Source organism: Carlito syrichta, unplaced genomic scaffold (genome assembly GCF_000164805.1).
Source record: "Carlito syrichta isolate Samal-C Ts95f unplaced genomic scaffold, Tarsius_syrichta-2.0.1 Scaffold151581, whole genome shotgun sequence".
NCBI lineage: Eukaryota > Metazoa > Chordata > Mammalia > Primates > Tarsiidae > Carlito > Carlito syrichta.
This window is the reverse complement of record NW_007095677.1, coordinates 92723-112173: the sequence shown is the minus strand read 5'-3', so window position 1 is coordinate 112173 and position 19451 is coordinate 92723. Positions and strand designations below refer to the sequence as shown.

Here is a 19451-nt window from a genome sequence, read left to right as displayed (position 1 = left end):
GAGTACACTTCCTCACTATGACAGATACCCTATACTTATGCTAGCCATAGTGATACAGTGATGTGGACAAAACTCTCCAAAAATGTGCAAAGTCAGGAGTGTTAAGTGAATGTGAGAGAAGACACTGACTTGAAATATGGGTTAGAACATCTCAAGAGTCTTTCTTTTCTTGTCTAGAAAGCATCATCATTACATGCTGCAAAAAAAAGCTCAGCAAGTGTGTAAGAAACTTTGTAATTCAAGCAAGATTGCTCACTCTACTGACTCTTGAACATAAAGGGAAATGTCTGAATGGTAATTTATTGACGCCCACTATTTGTGGCACCCATACTCCAACCCTGTATTTAAGTGTCAGAAGAAGACAATGTTTCGTGGCATGCAGAAATCAAGGGTACAGAGTAAAATGTACAACTGGCTCAAATTAAACATTTGAGAATACTACCTTCCTAGTTAGAAGTGTAAATGTTTGTGTTGTCTGTATTGCATATGTGAAACACAGAGTTAATTCCTTAACTCGAACACCACTGAATTCACATAAATGGCACTGATGTATTGTCAGCATTTCAAGATGCCCATTTTATAAAGTCCAATGATCTAAAATAATCCAAGTGAAAATATGGATTTCTTTTGTAGGATGAAGTAATTCATAGAGGTTTATCTACATGAAATCAATTTAAAAAGAAGCAATCTTTCCCAAACTTAGTAACAAGAGGGCCATGTGGTATACAAATGTGGTATACTAAAATATCAACTGCTTTCAAAAATAGCAACACTGAGAAGTGTAGCTGTGATGTCTCTATCTTGTCAGTTAATTCACACTGTAAAAGAACTGCCAAGAAAGTGTGAGCTATCTAAGTAAAATTACATGTCAATCTGTAGGAGAAAGGTATCTGGGGAGCAAGATGGGAAAAGAAATACAGCCCTAAGTGATGCATACGGATAAGCAAGTCATGGGGGGAGCTCTTGTAATTAACTTGTAACTGAAAACTTCAAATAAGACATTAATAGTCAAAATTTACAAAATGACAGCGCGCCAGACAGAGAGTTTGGGTCTCTTTGAGGTGTCTGAGATGGTGTGTATATGTAAAAAAAAAAACTGAATGGAGATGTAAGCCGGTATTGTGGTGTTGTAATAATTTAACCACAAATGCCTTCCCTATTTAAATATTCCAATCAGTACTGTTAGTACACGTACCTCGGAGAATTCTTTCCTCATGGCAACGAAGAAAGTCCCAGATTCTAACAGTGCCGTCATCAGAGCATGTAGCAAATTTATTATCCGTGGGTGAGAAACTGTTACATGAAGACACACAGCAGGGGAAAGAAGTCAGCATTTAACAGATTATCTGTGCTTCTCAGACAGGGAAAAATAAAAACACTGTGCTGCATTACAAACAGAAGAGGGAAGTATCCACTGAAGAAGCCCTTAAAGAGAATGCTGTCGACTAACATAGGCATCTCATCAAAAGAAGACTTGAACAAAGTAGTTGCTTCTAAGTTTTCAATCATCAATATTCAGAGAACTTTACAAGTGTATAATTGGTTCTAATGCTACCCATGCCCCCCCCCAGTACAATTTACCAGGAAATCACATGAAGCTGAATTAAGTGTTGGCACTAAATGGGTTGTATTTTTGCAATATTCCTGCAAGGTCTTTTAAATTACACAGGACTATTGCTCAAAAGATTAGCATCAGCTTCTGCCTCAGACACTTCATGAAATGATGAGCTATAAAAATGTGGGCAGGCCATAAACAACTGATTGCCAAATATCCCTACATACAATGTTTCTCATTTATTCAACAGGTCTGTAGAAAGCTTTCATGCCTTCTTCCTGGAAAGTTATTCCATGTTACACTTTTTGAGGAAAACTTTAAATAAGGACATTCAGATTTGTGTTTAAAACTAAAGAATCTGCTGCAAAAGAGGGAGCCAGTTTTTCTTCCCAGCAGTGAAAGACCATCAAGTTTCTCAACTAACTTTACGAACTCCCGTGAACTTGTGAATCCTATGACAAAGAAAAAACCAACTGTGAAAATTCAATGCTTGGGGATGACACTAAGGCAAAGTCTATATAAAGCAGAAACATGTTTATACAATTTCTGTTAATATTATGAAAGTAGAGACAAATGGCTACAGCGAATAATTTTTCTATAAAGATGTCAACCTCCTCCCACACATAGGTGGTACAACCTTAAAGAATGCTGCTTTGCTTTATTCTGAGGCTGCAGCAATTCTTCAGGCTTGTATTTAAACTGTTTCCCCAGTTTTACTATACATATCTCATTGATATGTAAAAATATACAACTCACTGAAAATATTTTAAACTCCACTTATACATTTGTATAACTGATATTATCAACAGTGAATCAGAAGAAAAGTCTAGAGTCTTCTTCACAATGGTCTGCTTACAGCTGCAAAACTTGAAGAACCCATTCATTAATCCGTTAATGTTTGCCACATCCAGAGTGTTATCTGTGAGGATTTTTAGTCCTATACTTCCCTTTTGAAGTCGTGGCATAACCAAGCCAACCAGGTCTTCACATAAGCCTTTTTTCTTGTATTTTGTGTGAATTCTGAAAGTGTTTTCTGTAGGCTTTAGATTTTATTCAGTTGTATAATTAAAGACTGAATTCTTTATTTGGAATGAAATATGCTTGTCTTACACAGTAGATAATAAAAAGGAATAGCGTATACACATTATTAACCATAAATGAAAATAGAAAACCAGTGCAAAATGCGGCAGACAATACATCTCTAACATATTGCAAAGGCTGATACCAGGACAACACTACTTCAGAAAGGTGCCAGCAAAATGGTGAATGTGTGAAAACAAAGAAAAATATTTTGTTTATAGGGTGCAGAAAGTTTCCCAGAAACTGACAGAGCCCATGCATCTCTGCACCCAGAGTACACTTAGAGAATAATTTAACCATGACAATAGGGACTACAGAAAATGGTATATTGTGTATAAACCTGGCCTCTCTAATCGCCTCCTTATGTGCCTGGAACATCTTGACGTTGTTCATGTTCGACTGCCAATATTTCACATATCCTCCATGATCTGCTGTCAACATCCACATGTCATTATGTGACCAAGTCATGGCCCTCACTGGGCTGTCATGAGCCTATGAAGACAGAAAACATATGTAAGCTACTACTTCAAAAAATATACGGTTAAAGGGTTACAAAAGTACGTATTAACTCACAGTAATGATTCAATTCATCCAATTATAATTTTAACAATACCAATGAAGTAACTATATCTTGAGATCTTTACAGTACCACAGGATGATGCCACCATCTGGCGATTACTGTTACCTGTAATATTGTTTCAAAATTGAAAGTGAGTCCATTCCACAAGGTGAACTCTCCACTAGAAGCTCCAGTGACCAACCGTCTTCCTTCTGGAGTCCACTGGGAAAGAAAAAAAGACAAGCTATACAAAGGCACTTATCTTCCAACGTCATTAATTCTGAAACCATTTAGAAAGCCTTTATTTCTGAAAGATCCAATAATTGACATTAAGTGGATAATACTGACTTTCACTTAAATGCAGCTTGGCTTTGTCAGAAGTACTATGACAAAAGAGCTTATATTAGCACAGTACAGGGAAAGCTCTAGTACTCTGGCTCACTAACTAAATTAAAGATAAGTACATTTTGAGTACATATTCCTACACACTAAATTACACACACACATGCACTCTAAAATCCTGGAAAGACAGGACTGTAGACACCAAAACAAAATAAGCAAAGACCTCATTTTCCTAGGCCACATAGTAGACTAACATATATAAGGTGGTCAGTCACCAGCAAAACTCAAAAACTGACTAAAGGATCTGATGTCTTACAAGTACGAGTGGATCAACTCAAACAGAAAAGTTATCAGCATTTTATGAAAACACAGGATAACATAATCTCCCACTGAGGTTACCAACTTTTCCTGTAACTATACATACTTTAAAAATTATTGTAAACTCTCCTCCATTCACAGTGCCAACCAGAGACAAGTCTTATGCTGATCTACTCTCAAAAAAACGGCTGGGTACAGTAGCTCACATCTATAATCCTAGCACTTTGGGGAGGTTGAGGCAGGAGAATTGCTTGAGCCCAGGAATTCAAGATCAGCAAGGGCAACACAGCAAGATCTTGTATCTACAAAAAAAAACAAAAATTGGCTGGGCATGATGGTGTACGCCATAGTCCCAGGTACTCACAGGCTCAGGCAGAAAGACTGCCTGAGGTCAAGAGGTTGAGATTACGATGAGCCAGGATCATGCCAGTATATTCCAACCTGGGTGAAAGAGTACAACCCTTTCTCAAAAAACTGAAAAAAAGTAATAGAGCCATGACTAATTAACATTACATCAATTTTTAAGTTTTTTTCTAATTGATACATAATAGATGTACATATTTTCTTTTTTTTTTTTTTTTTTGAGTTGGAGTCTCACTCTGTTGCCCAGACCAGAGTGCAGTGGCCACTCCCGGCCACCACAGCCTCGACCTCCTGGGCAGCCCAGCCTTCCAAGTAGCTGGAACTACAGGTGTGCACTACACGCCCAGCTAATTTTTTTAATTTATTGTAGAGATGAGGTCTCGTCAAGTTGCCCAGGCGGGTCCCGAACCTGCAGGCTCAGGAAATCCACTCACCTCAGCCTCCCAAAGTGCGGGATTACAGACTGAGCCACTGAGCCCGGCTTTTTTTTTTTTTTTTTGAGTTGGGAGTCTCACTCTATTGCTTAGGATGGAGGGCAGTGGCACGTTTGCTGCCACTGCAGCCCCAAACTGCTGGGTTCAGGTGATCCTTCTGCCTCAGTCTTCCAAGTAGCTGGAACTACAAGTATATGCCACCAAGCCCAGCTAACTTTTTTTGTTTAATTTATTGTAGAGATGAGGTCTCGCCAAGTTGCCCGGGCTGGTCTTGAACCTGTGGACTCAGGCAGTCCTCTTAACCTCCAAAGTGTTAAGATTACAGGCGTGAGCCACTGCGCCTGGCCTACTTTTCATTTTCAAGGTTCTATGATGGATTACTCACTTATTTTCCTGAAAGGATGTAAATATACAAAAAACCAATACAACAAGCCTATTTTCCAAAATAAAACCTGTGACAATTGAAAAATGCAAATGAACTTACAAAATCATCAGGATGAGATATATAAAATAAAGGCTATTTGGTAAATTCCACAAAATATGTGACAACTCAGCTTTTGCTTGCTTACCTGTAGGTCATGGCTTTGATTATTATAAATAAAGGTCTCCTACCTTCCTAGTTTGCTATCTGCTATGAATCCCAAACCAGGCAATACTGTAGACAACCAAACTGTAGACACAAAGCCCACAGTCATTACTGCTTAGTACCTTCCAATTTGGACCTCTACCTTGTGCAAGGTTTTCCAAAGCCCTTATAGCTTGATACCCAAATGAGAATATTTACTCACCTAATAAGATATAGGACACTCGGGTTTTATTTATTTCAAATGGCTTTCTTTGTTATGCTAAGAAGGTATTAAAATTAGCTGCACAGCATATCCCTTTGACCAAATTCCTTGATAAAGAAAACTATCCTATATCTGGTTGGCTCTACTTACACAACAGTGCTTCTTTCGTGATGTTTCTATGCCTCCAATCTCTGAGGAATGCAGGACGCCAAAGATAAACGCAATGACTCCTGTGGAGCTCAGACTGGCATCTCTCTCAGACCCTCTCGGCTCTCTCTGCTGTCTATCACAGTCCTCCATATAAGACAATCTGCTTATTTTGCTCATTTGCCACTAATGTTGGCCACGATTATCTTTTCTCTGTCACATTTTTCCTATTTTTTTGAGTTGGAGTCTCTGTCACGCAGGTTAGAGTGCTGTGGCACGCTCATGGCCACCGCAGCCTCGACCTGCTGGGCTCAGGAGATCCTTTCGCCTCAGCCTTCCAAGTAGCTGGAACTACAGGCACATGCCACCATGCCCGGTTAATTTTTTTTTTTAATTTATTGTAGAGATGAGTTCTTGCCAAGTTGCTGAGGCTGCTCTCTCTCAAACCAGTGGGCTCAGGCAATCCTCTCACCTTGAACTCTCAAAGTGCCGGGATTATACGTGTGAGCCACCACGCCCTGTCTCCTGTATTTTTCAGCTGCTATTTGCTCAACTTTGACTAGTAATCATCCTACACCTCTGGATACTGTTAACCAAGTGCATTCTTATTTAGAAAATGGAATATTCAAAACACAAATGATTACACTATTATCTGTGATAATATTATTCAGTAGATGCCTAGGAGACAGGGATGGGAAGGGTTTTTTTAATTGCAAATCTCCTCAAATTTTAAATTTTTGAACCATGTAAATGTTCTATTTTTTATTATTATTATATTTTTGATATTTCAGTGAAGGCTCATTGCCTGTAATCTCAGCACTTTGGTAGGCTGAGGCAGGAAGATTGTTTGAGGCTGGGAGTTCAAGACCAGTCTGGGTAACATGGTAAGACTCTATCTCTACAAAAATTTTAGAAATCAGCCATGCATGGTGGAAAGTGCCTGTAGTTCCTGCTGCTGGGAAGGCTGAGGCAGAATGATCACTTAAGGCTAAGTTTGAGGTGCAGTGAGTTATGATCAAGCCACTACACTCCAGCCTGAGAGAGTGATACCCTGTCTCTAAAAAATGAAATAAAGTCCAATGAAAATGTTCTGAGTGTTTACTATGCCGCTTCATGGAGCTAACAATTATGGTGGACCAACACTCTTCAGCTCTCCTCAGGTATTTTCCTGCCTAGTAACACCTTAAGAACTTTCATCAACCTCGGTATGCTGCTTTATACACAGTAACAAAGCCATGCCTATTCAAGGGCAACTCTTAGACCTGTTGCAATATGTATCCATGTATCGAGAGAGAATTCCACAGAAACTGCAACGTGAAGAAAACAATCCAAAAGTAGTATCTTACTAAATGTGTACAGACAGGATAAAAGTCTGGGTATTCAAAAAAAAAAATACTACCAAAAAAATGGATTGCTATCCCAGATATATATTTAAAATAATGTTTCATTTTTCTTTGTTCTGTCAAATACATTTGCAGACTAATTCAGGACTAATTTCCCCCACCCCACAAAAATCCATCAGAATACTTACCCTAACAACAAATACTGGACACTTTACTTTATTTGTTGATGTCCGAACAAATTTTGTTGTGACTGCATTCATTGGATTATTCAACATTCCTATAGGTGGGACCAGCTATAAAAAAAGAAAATTAGGTTCTTAGAACTCCTGATTACACACAAGGCAAAAACCAGAAATGTGGCAAAGTAACTATTACAACATTTAAAGATAAATTGGGAACTATGGCGGACTTTAAAAAAAACTATTATAATGGGTTACAATTAGTCTACATTAATTAAATGAAGAAAAATGAGATACAGGAAGGTTAAAAAAATCAAGTATAAGATTAAGTACCAGATTTCGCTACTTACTTCTCAAAGTCAACACAATTAAACACCTTCACAATGAGCCAAATATAAAATTAACTTTGCTATTACAAGACATTAGGCAGTTCAACATTTTGTTGGACATTTTAAGGCCCAAATCAAGAATTCATCCATTAGATTAAAAGGGAAATTTAAATTGAGACAAACTATAACATATGATTTATACAGATGTGCTATATTATCCCTTTGGGAATATTTCATTTTAATTATAAAGAAGTGAAAAGAAAAGAACACTTTGAACTTGTGGTCATATATTTTTAGGCATAAATGCCCAAATAAGTTTTTATTAAGCTAGCATGATACATTTTATACTTACATCATTATAATAACCTGCATCAGGCTGAATTGCCCGCATATCTCTCTGGTCTCTTTGCCATATTCTGTTCTGAAAAAAAAAAAAAAAAAAAGATCAATTAATAAATACATGGGCCAAGCGTGGTGACTCAGCCTGTAATCCCAGCACTTTGGGAGTCTGAGGCGAGAGGATTGCCTGAGCCTGCGGGTTCGAGACCAGCCTGGGTAACTTGGTAAGACCTCATCTCTACAATAAATCACAAAAACTAGCCTGACGTGGTGCATGCATCTGTAGTTCCAGCTACCTGGAAGGCTGAGGCAGAAGGATTGCCTAAGTCCAGCAGGTGGAGGCTGTGATGGCCGTGAGTGTGCCACTGCACTCCAGCCTGGACAACAAGAGTGAGACTCCAACTCAAAAAAAAAAGAAAAGAAAAACAGGAAAAAAAAGCTTCATCAAATAAATAAATATATATATATGATCTAATTATACTCAATTCAGAATTAATTACTAACAAAATATAAGCTACATTACATGGGAAGAAGAAAACAGGACTCGAAAATGTTATTTTCTCAGCTGGGCTCAGTAGCTCACACCTATAATCCCAGCACTTTGGAAGACCAAGGCTAGAAGACATCTTGAGCCCAGGAGTTCAAAATCAGCTGGGCAACACAATTAGACCTTGTCTCTACAAAAAAAAAAATTTTTTAATTAGCCAGGTGTGGTGGCTTGTGCCTGTTATTTCCAGCTACTTGGGAGGCTAAGACAGAAAGATCTCATGAGTTCAGGAGGTTGAAACTATGGTGGTGAGCCATTATAGTGCCACTGCACTCCAGCCTGGGCAACAGAGTGAGACTCTAACTTTAAAAAAAAAAAAAGCCAGGCTCAGTGGCTCAGCCTGTAATCCCGCACCTTTGGGAGGCTGAGGTGAGTGGATTGCCTGAGCCCGCAGGTTCGAGACCCGCCTGGGCAGCAAGACCTCATCTCCACAATAAATCAAAAAATCAGCCCGGCATGGCAGCACGTGCCTGTAATTCCAGCTATTCAGAAGGCTGAGGCGGAAGGATTGCCGGAGCCCAGCAGGCGAGGCTGCGATGGCCGGGAGCGGCCACCACACTCCAGTCTGGGTGACCGAGTGAGACTTCAACTCAAAAAAAAAAAAAGGTATTTTCTAAAAACATAAGTAAGGATATCTTAAAGAGATTTCCCTTCTTATCCTACTGACATTGCTTAGAATTGCCATCCTCACTTTACACACAATCATCCATGATGCTGCTGCCCCCAACAAATTCTCACTGATGCTAACTTAAAAAAAAGAAAACAGGAGGCCGGGAGTGGTGGCTCACGCCTATAATCCTAGCACTTTGGGAGGCTGAGGTGAGAGGATTGCCTGAGCCCACAGGTACGAGACAAGCCCGGGCAACTTGGTAAGACCTCATCTCTACAATAATTTTTTTTTTTTAATTAGCCAGGTGTGGTGGTGTGTGTCTGTAGTCCCAGCTACTTGGAAGGCTGAGGCAGAAAAATTGCCTGAGTCCAGCAGGTCGAGGCCACGGTGGTCATAAGCATGCCACTGCACTCCAGCTTGGGTGACAGAGTGAGACTGACTCAAAAAAACAATGGAAAAAAGCAAACAGGATAGGGGACAGACAGACATCCCAATTCCCCCAAAGCCTTTGGCACAAAACAACTCCTTGTATCTTACCCTCAACTTCCTTAATTCCTCTCAAGCTCTATCCTGGTTTCCTAACTCAAGTGAAATCCTTAGAAAAGTCTAAATCTGTCTTCACCTCTGAATCTTTCTCTCATATGCGTGCAACTTACTAATCAAGCCCAATATGCAAAAAACTCTTTTTTTGCTTTTTTTTTTTAGTTGGAGTCTCACCTTGTTGCCCAGACTAGAGTGCAGTGGCATGCTCCTGGTCACCACAACCTCGACCTGCTGGGCTCCGGTGATCCTTCCGCCTCAGCCTTCCAAGTAGTTGGAACTACAGGCGTGCACTACCACACCCAGCTAATTTTTAGTTTATTGTAGAGATGAGATCTGGCCAAGTTGCCCGGGTGGGTCTCAAATGTGTGGGCTCAGGCAATCCACTCACCTCGGCCTCCCAAACGCTGGGATTACAGGCTGACACCAAGTCTGGCCGCAAAAAAATTTTTAACCATAGGTCTAAGGTAATAAAAAGCAGACAAATTTTCATAGGTGATCAGAGCAGACCCAAACCCAAAGAACCAAACATGATGACATTAGTAATGAAAAGCCAGTCATAGCCAGACACAGTGGCTCAAGCCTGTAATCCCAAGACTTTGGGAGGCTGAGGTGAGAGGACTGCCTGAGCCCATGGGTTCAAGACCAGCCTGGGCAACTTGGGGAACCCTCATCTCTACAACAAATAAAAAAATTAGCCAGGCATGGTAGCACGTGCCTGTAGTTCCAGCTACTTGGAAGGATGATGCAGAAGGAAAGCCTGAGCCCAGCAGGTCGACGCTGGGGTGGCCGTGAGCGTGCCACTGCACTCTAGCCTGGGTGATGGAGTGAGATTCCAACTCAAAAAAAAAAAAAAGCCAATCTCAGAGGCTAAGATAAGTAAAGAAAGAACTCAAAAGGGGGTGACTTTAAGCAGACCCCTACCCGACCTTTATTATTTTTTTTAAACTTACTAGTTCAGAGTTGCTTTCACCCTAGAGAACTGTAGTAGTTACTCAACCCTCAAATTAAGTAGAAACCTTTTCCGGACTATAAGAGCTACTTACAACCAGGGCGTGAAAATGGGAGAATGTGTGTTCTTCATACCAGTGTCTCTGACACGCAAAACTGCAGTTTTAATATATGTTCTCATAAAAATTTTCCTATGTTGGTAGTCTTTTATTATCTCACATGCACTGTGGGTTTAACAAGCGTTTTAAGGCTGGCCTAGAAATTAAAGTATCCTCTTCTAATTTGCTGTGAACTGGCAGGGCGCAGTGGCTCAAGCCTGTAATCCCAGCACTTTGAGAGGCTGAGGTGAGAGGATTCCCTAAGCTCAGGGGTTCGAGACCAGCCTGGGCAACTTGGCAAGACCTCCTCTCTACAATAAAAAAAAAAATACATTAGCCAGGCATGGTGGCGTGCATCTGTAGTTCCAGGTAATTAGAAGGCTGAGGCGGAAGGATTGCCTGGGCCCAGCAGGTCAAGGGTGTGGTGGCTGTGAGTATGCCACTGCACGTCAGCCTGGGTTATGGAGGCCCTGACTCAAAACAAAAAAAAAATTTACTGTGAACCTTTAGAATAAATCCTATTTCTGAAGGAAGTCTAATTTTAATAATTTCTCAGAAGATGATTCAAAGTTTAAGAAAAAAATTCCCGGTAGTTTGAAACCCTTTTCAAATCACCTCACTTGAAATTCTACTTCATTCCACTAATTTAGGCAACACTGCTACCCTACACTTAGAAATGTTCTTCTTTTTAAAAACCAAATTTCGATCATCTGCATTAATCAAACTTACCTCCAAATACTTAATTACCGATGGATTGTAGTCTATAGTCTTTCTGTTTACAGCTTTTCTCATTCGTTTTCCATCAAAGGTAAGCTGCTGCATTGCTTGCTGCTGTGCAAAATCAGGCCGCTTATAAAACAGCTGTCGAGGTGCCTGGTGTTGGAACCTTGGCATGTGAAAAAACCGAGGAGGAGAACCAATTTCTGTAGCCATGGCGATGTTTTTCTTCTAGGACACTAGGATAAGGAAAAAGTACTTTCACTACAAATATCAGCACTGCAACGTTGCCAGAAAATTTTTTTTTTTTTCAGTCTGGGTCTCACTCTGTCACCCAAGCTGGAGTGGTCAGGAGATCACAGCTCACTGCACGCTCGACCTCCTGGGCTCAAGTAATCCTTCAGTCTCACCTCCAAGTAACAAGAGAGTACAGGTACACACCACCATGCCTAGCTAATTTTTTGATTTTTGTTATTTGTGGAGACACGGTCTCACTGTTACCTAGACTACTCTTGTACTCCTGGGCTCAAGCAATCCTCCCGCCTTGGCCTCCCAAAGTGCTAATATTATAGGCATGAGCCACTGCAACTGGCCTTGTCAGAAAACTTTTTTTTTTTTTTTGAGTTGGAGCCCAGACTGGAGTGAAGTGGCCACTCCTGGCCACCGCAGCCTCGACCTGCTGGGCTCCGGCGATCCTTCCACCTCAGCCTTCCAAGTAGCTGGAACTACAGGCACGTGCTACCACACCAGGCTAATTTTTTGATTTATTGTAGAGATGAGGTCTCATCAAGTTGCCCAAGCGGGTCCCGAAGCCATGGGCTCAAGCAATCCACTCACCTCAGCCTCCCAAAGCACGGGATTACAGGCTGAGCCACCAAGCCCAGCAAGAAAACTTTTTTTTTGTCACTGACTTGAAACTCATAAAAAATTTTTTTAAAGGAAAGCTTTTTTTTTTCCAGTTCGAGTCTCACTCTGTTGCCCAGGTTGGAGTGCAGTGGCACACTCCTGGCTACCACAGTCTCGAACTGCTGGGCTCAGGCAATCCTTCTGCCTCAGTCTTCTAAGTAGCAGGAACTATAGACGTGCACCACCATGCCCAGCTAATTTTTTGATTTATTGTAGAGATGAGGTCTCGCCAACTTGCCCGGTCTCCCTTTTCTAATATGCATCATTTCTAGCTTTCAATCAATCTACTTACAAAATGAACTACATCAATCGCCCTTTAACAATTGGGAGAGCCAGGGGTGGTGGCTCATGCCTATAATCCCAGCACCTTGGGAGGCCAAGGTGAAAAGACTGCCTGAGCCCATGGGTTTGAGACCAGCCTGGGCAACTTGGCAAGACTTCATCTCTACAATACATCAAAAAATTAGCTGGGTCTGGTGGCTTGTACCTGTAGTTCCAGCTACTTGAAAGGTTGAGGTGGAAGGATCAGCTGAGCCCAGCAGGTCAAGGCTGCAGTGGCTGTGGGTGGCTGTGAGCATGCCACTGCACTCCAGTCTGGGTAACAAGAGTGAGACTCCAATTAAAAAAAAAAAAATGAGGATATATTCTGAGAAATGCATTAAAGAACTTTGTCATTGTACAAACATCATCATAGAGTATATTTTCACAAACCTATGAAGATCTGGCCTATATGGTATAGCCCAGTTGCTAAGCTACAAACTTATATAGAATGTTCCTGTACTGAATACTGAAGACAACTGTAACACAACACTAAATATTGAACATAGAAAAGTCACCATAGAAAAGGTATGGCAAAAATATGGTACTATAATCCTACTAGAGTATTGTCATAGATGTGGCCAGACATTGACCAAATGCGATTATGTGGTACATGAACATATCCGATTTATGGCTGATACCAGTTACACATTTGAAAAAGATGAACTCACAGAAAAAGTGTCAACAGGAATCTGCTGTAAAATTAAGCCTTAGTGAAGAAAAAATGGCAATTTACAACAGCTTGGGGTACAGAGTTTGTGTGTGTGTATTTGTGGAACACAAAGCAGATAGAATCACTGAGAACTATGACTTTTTAAAATTTTTATTTAGGTATTTCACAGTAAAACTAATTATTTTTAAATTTTTATAAAGACTCCATTTTACATAAGATTCACTAAAAAATTTTTTAAACTTGACTTGTGTCCTTTTATGTTTCCTGGAAATAGTGTAGAAAGAGGAATAAACTACCACCCATAATGAATAGGAAAAGAATGTATACCTAATTTCTGGAGTAAAGTACACAGAAACTTACTACATATTTACAAAGGTAACATTAAGCTAATATCTGAAGAGAAAAATGTTAAGGCCTTATAGTGTTTCAACTTAAAAGCTCAGCATTTAAACTTACATGCCAACAATACAAATATGCATTATTTTAAAATAAATTTTAGGGCCGGGCTCAGTGACTCAGCCTGTAATCCCAGCGCTTTGGGAGGCCAAGGTGAGTGGATTGCCTTAGCACGCGGGTTCGAGACCCACCTGGGCAACTTGACAACACCTCATCTCTACAATAAATCAAAAATTAGCTGGGCGTGGTAGTCAGCACCTGTAGTTCCAGCCACTTGGAAGGTTGAGGCGGAAGGATCGCTGGAGCCCAGCAGGTCGAGACTACAGTGGCCGGGAGCGGATACTGCACTCCAGTCTGGGTGACAGAGTGAGACTCCAACTCCCCCCTCCCCCCAAAAAAAAAGAAAAGAAAAAATAAATAAATAAATTTTAGGCATATTTTTAAAATGAGAACATTAAAAACAAAGGATAAAAGTTAGAAGCATTTCCACAATTATTTTTGTTTCTAAAGGGGGATATATTGTAGTCTTCATTATTTTTCTGATTCTTAAATTTGCCTCATCTCATTCTCTCAACACATACATGCACAGAAAGAGGAACCTGAAAAAAAGTATGATTTTCTTTGGATAAAAATATGTTAGGCCGGGCTCGGTGGCTCAGCCTGTAATCCCAGCACGTTGGGAGGCCGAGGTGAGTGAATTGCCTGAGCCCACGGGTTCGAGATCCGCCGGGCAACTTGGTGAGACCTCGTTTCTACAATAAATCAAAACCTAGCTGGGTGTGGTAGCCCGTGCCTATAGTTCCGGCTACTTGGAAGGCTGAGGCGGAAGGATTGCCGGAGGCTAGCAGGTCGAGGTTATGGTGGCTGGGAGTGGCCACTGCACTCCAGTCTGGGCGACCGAGTGAGACTCCAACTCAAAAAAAAAAAACAAAAATTCTAAGTAGTACTTTATCCTTGTCACTTTGGTCTCTCCTGAAACCAATAGGTATTAATAATAATATAATGATAAAAACAATAATAGGGAAAACAAGGAGGAGGAATAGAGGGAAAATAAATCCTGACTCCCACGTACCAAAAATAAACAGTGCAATATGTATTTAACGTGTATTTCCACCTCTTTGGGACAATCCCAGAGGGCCACGACAAATGTTAATTTGTAATTAAGATGAGAAAAACTGGGTCTATCTCTCAGAGCTGTGTGTGAATTAGAGACTCAATGAGGATGGTGAAAGAATCTGTTTACTCAGTTAGCCTATGAATCCAGCTGTTTCAGCATCCAGATTTCAACTAACAGCTAGAATTCAGATGCCTACGCCAGTAATTCTAAAAGTATACCTTTTTGAAAAACATACATTAAAATTACTATTTTTTCACTTCACAATCATCAAATTTCTAAATTAGAATAAAATTACTCAATATTATAGTTTGTAATATTGTTGAAATCAAATGAGAATAAAGATTTTTTATAAGTCAAAGGGTGCTTAAATACTATTCAGTCCAAAAAAAAGGAATAAAGTACTGATACAAACTACAACATGGATGAATATCGAAAATATTATGCTAAGTCAAAGAAGTCAGACACAAAAGGTCACATAACTCGTACTGTATGACTATATTTATATGAAAAATTCACAACATACTAAGAGAAAGAAAGGTAAAAAGACACGCAGTTGCCAGGGGCTGGGGAACGAAAGGAATGAAAAGCGACTGCCTAAGGGAATGGGGTTTTCTTTTGGGATGATGAAGTGTTTTGGAACTAGGTAGAGGTGATGGCTGCAAAACTTCATGAATATATTAAACATCTTTTAATTTTACACTTTAAATGGCTAAAAGAGTAAATTTTCTGTTATGTGAATCTTACCTCAATTAAAGAATAAAGGGCTCAATTCACTGGAAACAATTTTTTTTCTTGAGACAGGGTCTCATTCTATCACTCAGGCTGGAGTGCGGTGCCATGATCACAGCTCACTGCAGCCTGAAACTCCTGGGTTCAAGTGATCCTCCTGCTTCAGCCTTTTAAACAGACAGCAGATGAAACAACATAAAGTTGATGATTAGCCAGGCGTGGTGGCTCACGCCTTTAATCCCAGCAATTTGGAAGGCAGAGGCAGGAGAATTACCTGAGCCCAGGGGTTCAATACTAGCCTGGGGAACCTGCTGTGACCTCATTTCTACAATAAAAAAAAAAAAACTAACCAGGCATGGGGGTGTGTGTCTGTAGTTCCAGCTACTTGGAAGGCTAAGGCAGAAGGATCACCTGAGCATAGCTGGTAGAGGAGACTTCAGTGGCTGTGAGCGTGCCACTACACTCCAGCCTGGGCAAGAGTGAGACTCCAACTCAAAAAATGAAAAAATAAAAAGTTGATGATTGTTGAAGCTGGGTGATGGGTACATGACTACAAGGCACTAACCAAGAGCCACATCACGGATCTATTGTACAAATATAAGAAAAACAGCTAAAACCAAATGAAAAATAATATTGTCACTAACACTCTTGAGTAACTCACATATTAAAGCTAGAGAAAAATATTAATCCTACATTTAAGACCTTATGGATAATGTGAAAAAATATCATTCCATTTACAACTTGTTTGGTAAAACTGGTTTTAAAAAGAGGCCTTTAACTTTTCCTTGAAGTACTACTTGAGTTCCAAAAAGAAATGGTCATACAAGAAGAATAAAAGAAAAAATATATACAATTATATTTCAGATCAACATCCAGCACTAAAATAAACAAAAACAGGCCAGGCACACTGGCTCAAGCCTGTAATCCCAACAACACTTTGGGAGGCCAAGGCAAGAGGATTGCCTGAGTCCAGGGGTTCGAGACCAGCCTGGGCAACCTGGCAAGACCTTGTTTTTACAAATAAATCAAAAAATTAGCCAGGCATGGTAGCGCGTGCCTGTAGTTCCAGATACTTGGAAGGCTGAGGTGGAAGGATCGCTGGAGCCCAGCAGGTCAAGGCTGGGGTGGCCGTGAACATGCCACTGCACTCCAGCCTGGGCAACAGAGAGAGATTCCAACTCAAATAATAATAATAATAATAAGTTGAAAAATACCTGTAGCATGGGGAAGTATGATGAGAAACACAATTCACTTCATGAACTAATCAGTTGAGACCTGACTACTTGCCAGGCAATGAAGACACAGACAGACACACACCCACACATAGACTGTGTTTTCAAGAGCCTGTATATCAGTACAGAAGAGCTCAACAAGAGAGCAATATGAAAATCTACTACTACACTGAGATGTTACTATACTGTGTGCCAGATACTATCACAGGTCACAGAAATAAGCAAAGGAAGCTTACACTTGAGGCTAACAGGGAGGGAAGAAGACACTTCAGGAAAGAAAATAAGTACAGCTCTCCCTCTTTCACACAGCATACCATGACCACCATTATTTTTTTTCCCCAACCATACATAATTCAAAATAATATTATTTTCACCAATGAAACCTTTCTGACTCTACCATTAGAAAAATTGTGTCACCATAGATCTCCAACCACAGGAAAAAGTTTTATTTCTTATAGAAAAATTACCTAGCTAAAACTCAGCTAATTCCACAAATTCGATACAAAATGAACTTACTCAATGCTTCATACAATTGACTAAAAAGAGCTAAGGTTCAAAAAATTAAAAATTAAAAAACTAAGATCCAGAGGCCTCACTGAGGTTCTGGCATTTAAAACAAACAAACAAAAAACTATAATGTGAAACAACAAGATAGGCCTTAAAGCAACAGGGACTTTTTCTTGAAACCAGAAGTCACATCTTATTGGTGATTACTGAAATTAATCGACCAGGCAAACAACATTACTTTAATGGTAATAAAATAAATAAATAAACAGAAACAATGTCTCAGGTCTCAGGTGGCAGTTTGAAAAATAAAACAATTTTTTAAAAATAATATATAACTAAATTGCACATTTGAAAGAATTGTTTTTGTGCAACTTCTATTCCCATTGAGTCTGTATGTGTGCATACTTGGTCAAAATATTCTAAAAGTACTTTCTGGGAATCTGTCTAGTGAAAGCCAAGGGCTTAACAGCACCATGAGCAGTTTTCTCCCTATTTCCTTCCTATGCATCTTCTGCTTATGACCACCAAATGTCTGCTGCCACTGCATGTTCAAAGCTTAAGAAGATGATCACATACAGCATCTGTCTATGGTACCAGAATTTGATCTAATTGTCAAATCCAACCAATTCTTACCATGTCAACCACTAATCAAAAGCTTCAAAACTGAACAAGAGATAAAAAAAAATTCTGACCAAAAGCTAATTATCAATGCATTAACTAGCTAGGATAGCAGGTACAGTTACTGTAAGGCTTTTTAAAAAACAAAATGTAAAATAGTAAAATGTTTTAAGATTCCCACCCCATTAACACTTCCAGACCCCGGGGTCAAAACTTTAGCCTGAGAACCTCCAGTTTTTAGACAATTTGTCTACAGTTCACTAGATTCTGGGACGGAAGATCTACTCTAAAAGAAAAGTAATACCCAATCTACCACTGAACTCTGAGCAGATCTACATGAGCAGTAACAAAATGATTGACATGTTCTTTAGCTTCACTGTCCAATCTTTAGTATGAATCCTAAACAAATCAGGAGAAATTACATGGAGACAACAATGTAGTCTTTTAAAAAATAAACAAGGAAACTACTTAAATAAGTAGTTTTTTTAAAGTTCACATGATTCCATATCTTGACTGTGGTACTATATGAATGTATTCACAAGGTTACATATTATATGCTTCAATTTTTTTTTTGAGTTGGAGTCTCACTCTATTGCCTAGGCTAGAGGGCAGTGGCACACTCATGGTCACCTCAGCCTCAACCTGCTGGGCTCAGGCAATCCTTCTGCCTCAGCCTTCCAAGTAACTGGAACTACAGGCATGCACCACCATGCCCAGCTGATTTTCTGATTTATTGTAGAGATGAAGTCTCACCAAGTTGCCCAGGCTGGTCTCGAACCAGTGAGCTCAGGCAATTCTCTCACCTCGGCCTCCCAAAGTGCTGGGAGTATAGGTGTGAGTCACCATGCCTAGCCTGTATGCTTCAACTTACATGACATTCTTGAAATGACAAAATGGAGAACAGATTAATGACTGACAGGAGTTAAGAGATAGGGGTGAGAGAGGGTGGGCAGGTGTGGTTACTAAAAGGGAAACTCTGCAGTGATGAACTGTATCTCCACCATGGTGGTAGATACATGAACATACACATATAATTGCAGAGAACTACACACACACACACACACACACAAAAATGTGTACTGTAAAAGTGGAGGAAATCTAAATATGATCTGCAGATCATATCACTGGCAATACTCTGCTTGTGACATTGTACAGGGGACCCCAAAAAAACCCAAAATTATCTTTTGGAGGGCCAGCCGCTTGTAGTATACTCGGAATTCATTCCTTCTGATCAAACGGTCAACCAGGTTATTTATCTGGAAGTTTTGAGAAGGTTGCATCACAATTTGCAGACGAAATGTTGCAAGTTGTGGCAAACCATGTTAATGCACCTGCCCACACCATGTTGAACGTTCAGCAGTTTTTGACCAAAAACTACAGATCCCTGTGGCACACCCACCCTATTCACCTGATTTCACCTCGAAAAACTTTGTTTCTCTGGATGAAAAATATCCCCAAAGGAAAATGTTTTGCAGATGTGGAAGGGGTGAAACAAAAAACAGCAGAAGCACGAAAAAGCATCAAAGCTGATGAGTTCAAGAACTGATCTCAGCAGTGGAAAAAACAACTCAATAAGGTGTATTAGCCGGGCTCGGTGGCTCAGCCTGCAATCCCAGCATTTTGGGAGGCCGAGGCAAGTGGACTGCCTGAGCTCGCAGTCCGAGACCCACCCGGGCAACTTGGCGAGACTTCATCTCTACAATAAAACAAAAATCA

The 19451-nt window shown here is 40.1% G+C and overlaps 1 protein-coding gene across 2 annotated transcripts in view; it reads right to left on the bottom strand.

Annotated features, from left to right (window-relative positions):
- WDR33 (WD repeat domain 33) overlaps window positions 1–11492 on the bottom strand; it is a 73317-nt gene extending 61825 nt beyond the window's left edge. For both annotated transcript variants that reach the window (XM_008050566.1, XM_008050567.1), the window contains exons 1-6: window positions 11252–11492; window positions 7790–7858; window positions 7118–7222; window positions 3321–3416; window positions 2976–3127; window positions 1196–1293 (exon numbers count right to left, since the gene is read on the bottom strand). In XM_008050566.1, the coding sequence (XP_008048757.1) occupies window positions 1196–1293; window positions 2976–3127; window positions 3321–3416; window positions 7118–7222; window positions 7790–7858; window positions 11252–11455 (724 nt within the window). In that variant the 5' untranslated portion in view covers window positions 11456–11492. The remainder of the gene's footprint in view (window positions 1–1195; window positions 1294–2975; window positions 3128–3320; window positions 3417–7117; window positions 7223–7789; window positions 7859–11251) is intronic.
- Window positions 11493–19451: the final 7959 nt, after the last annotated feature.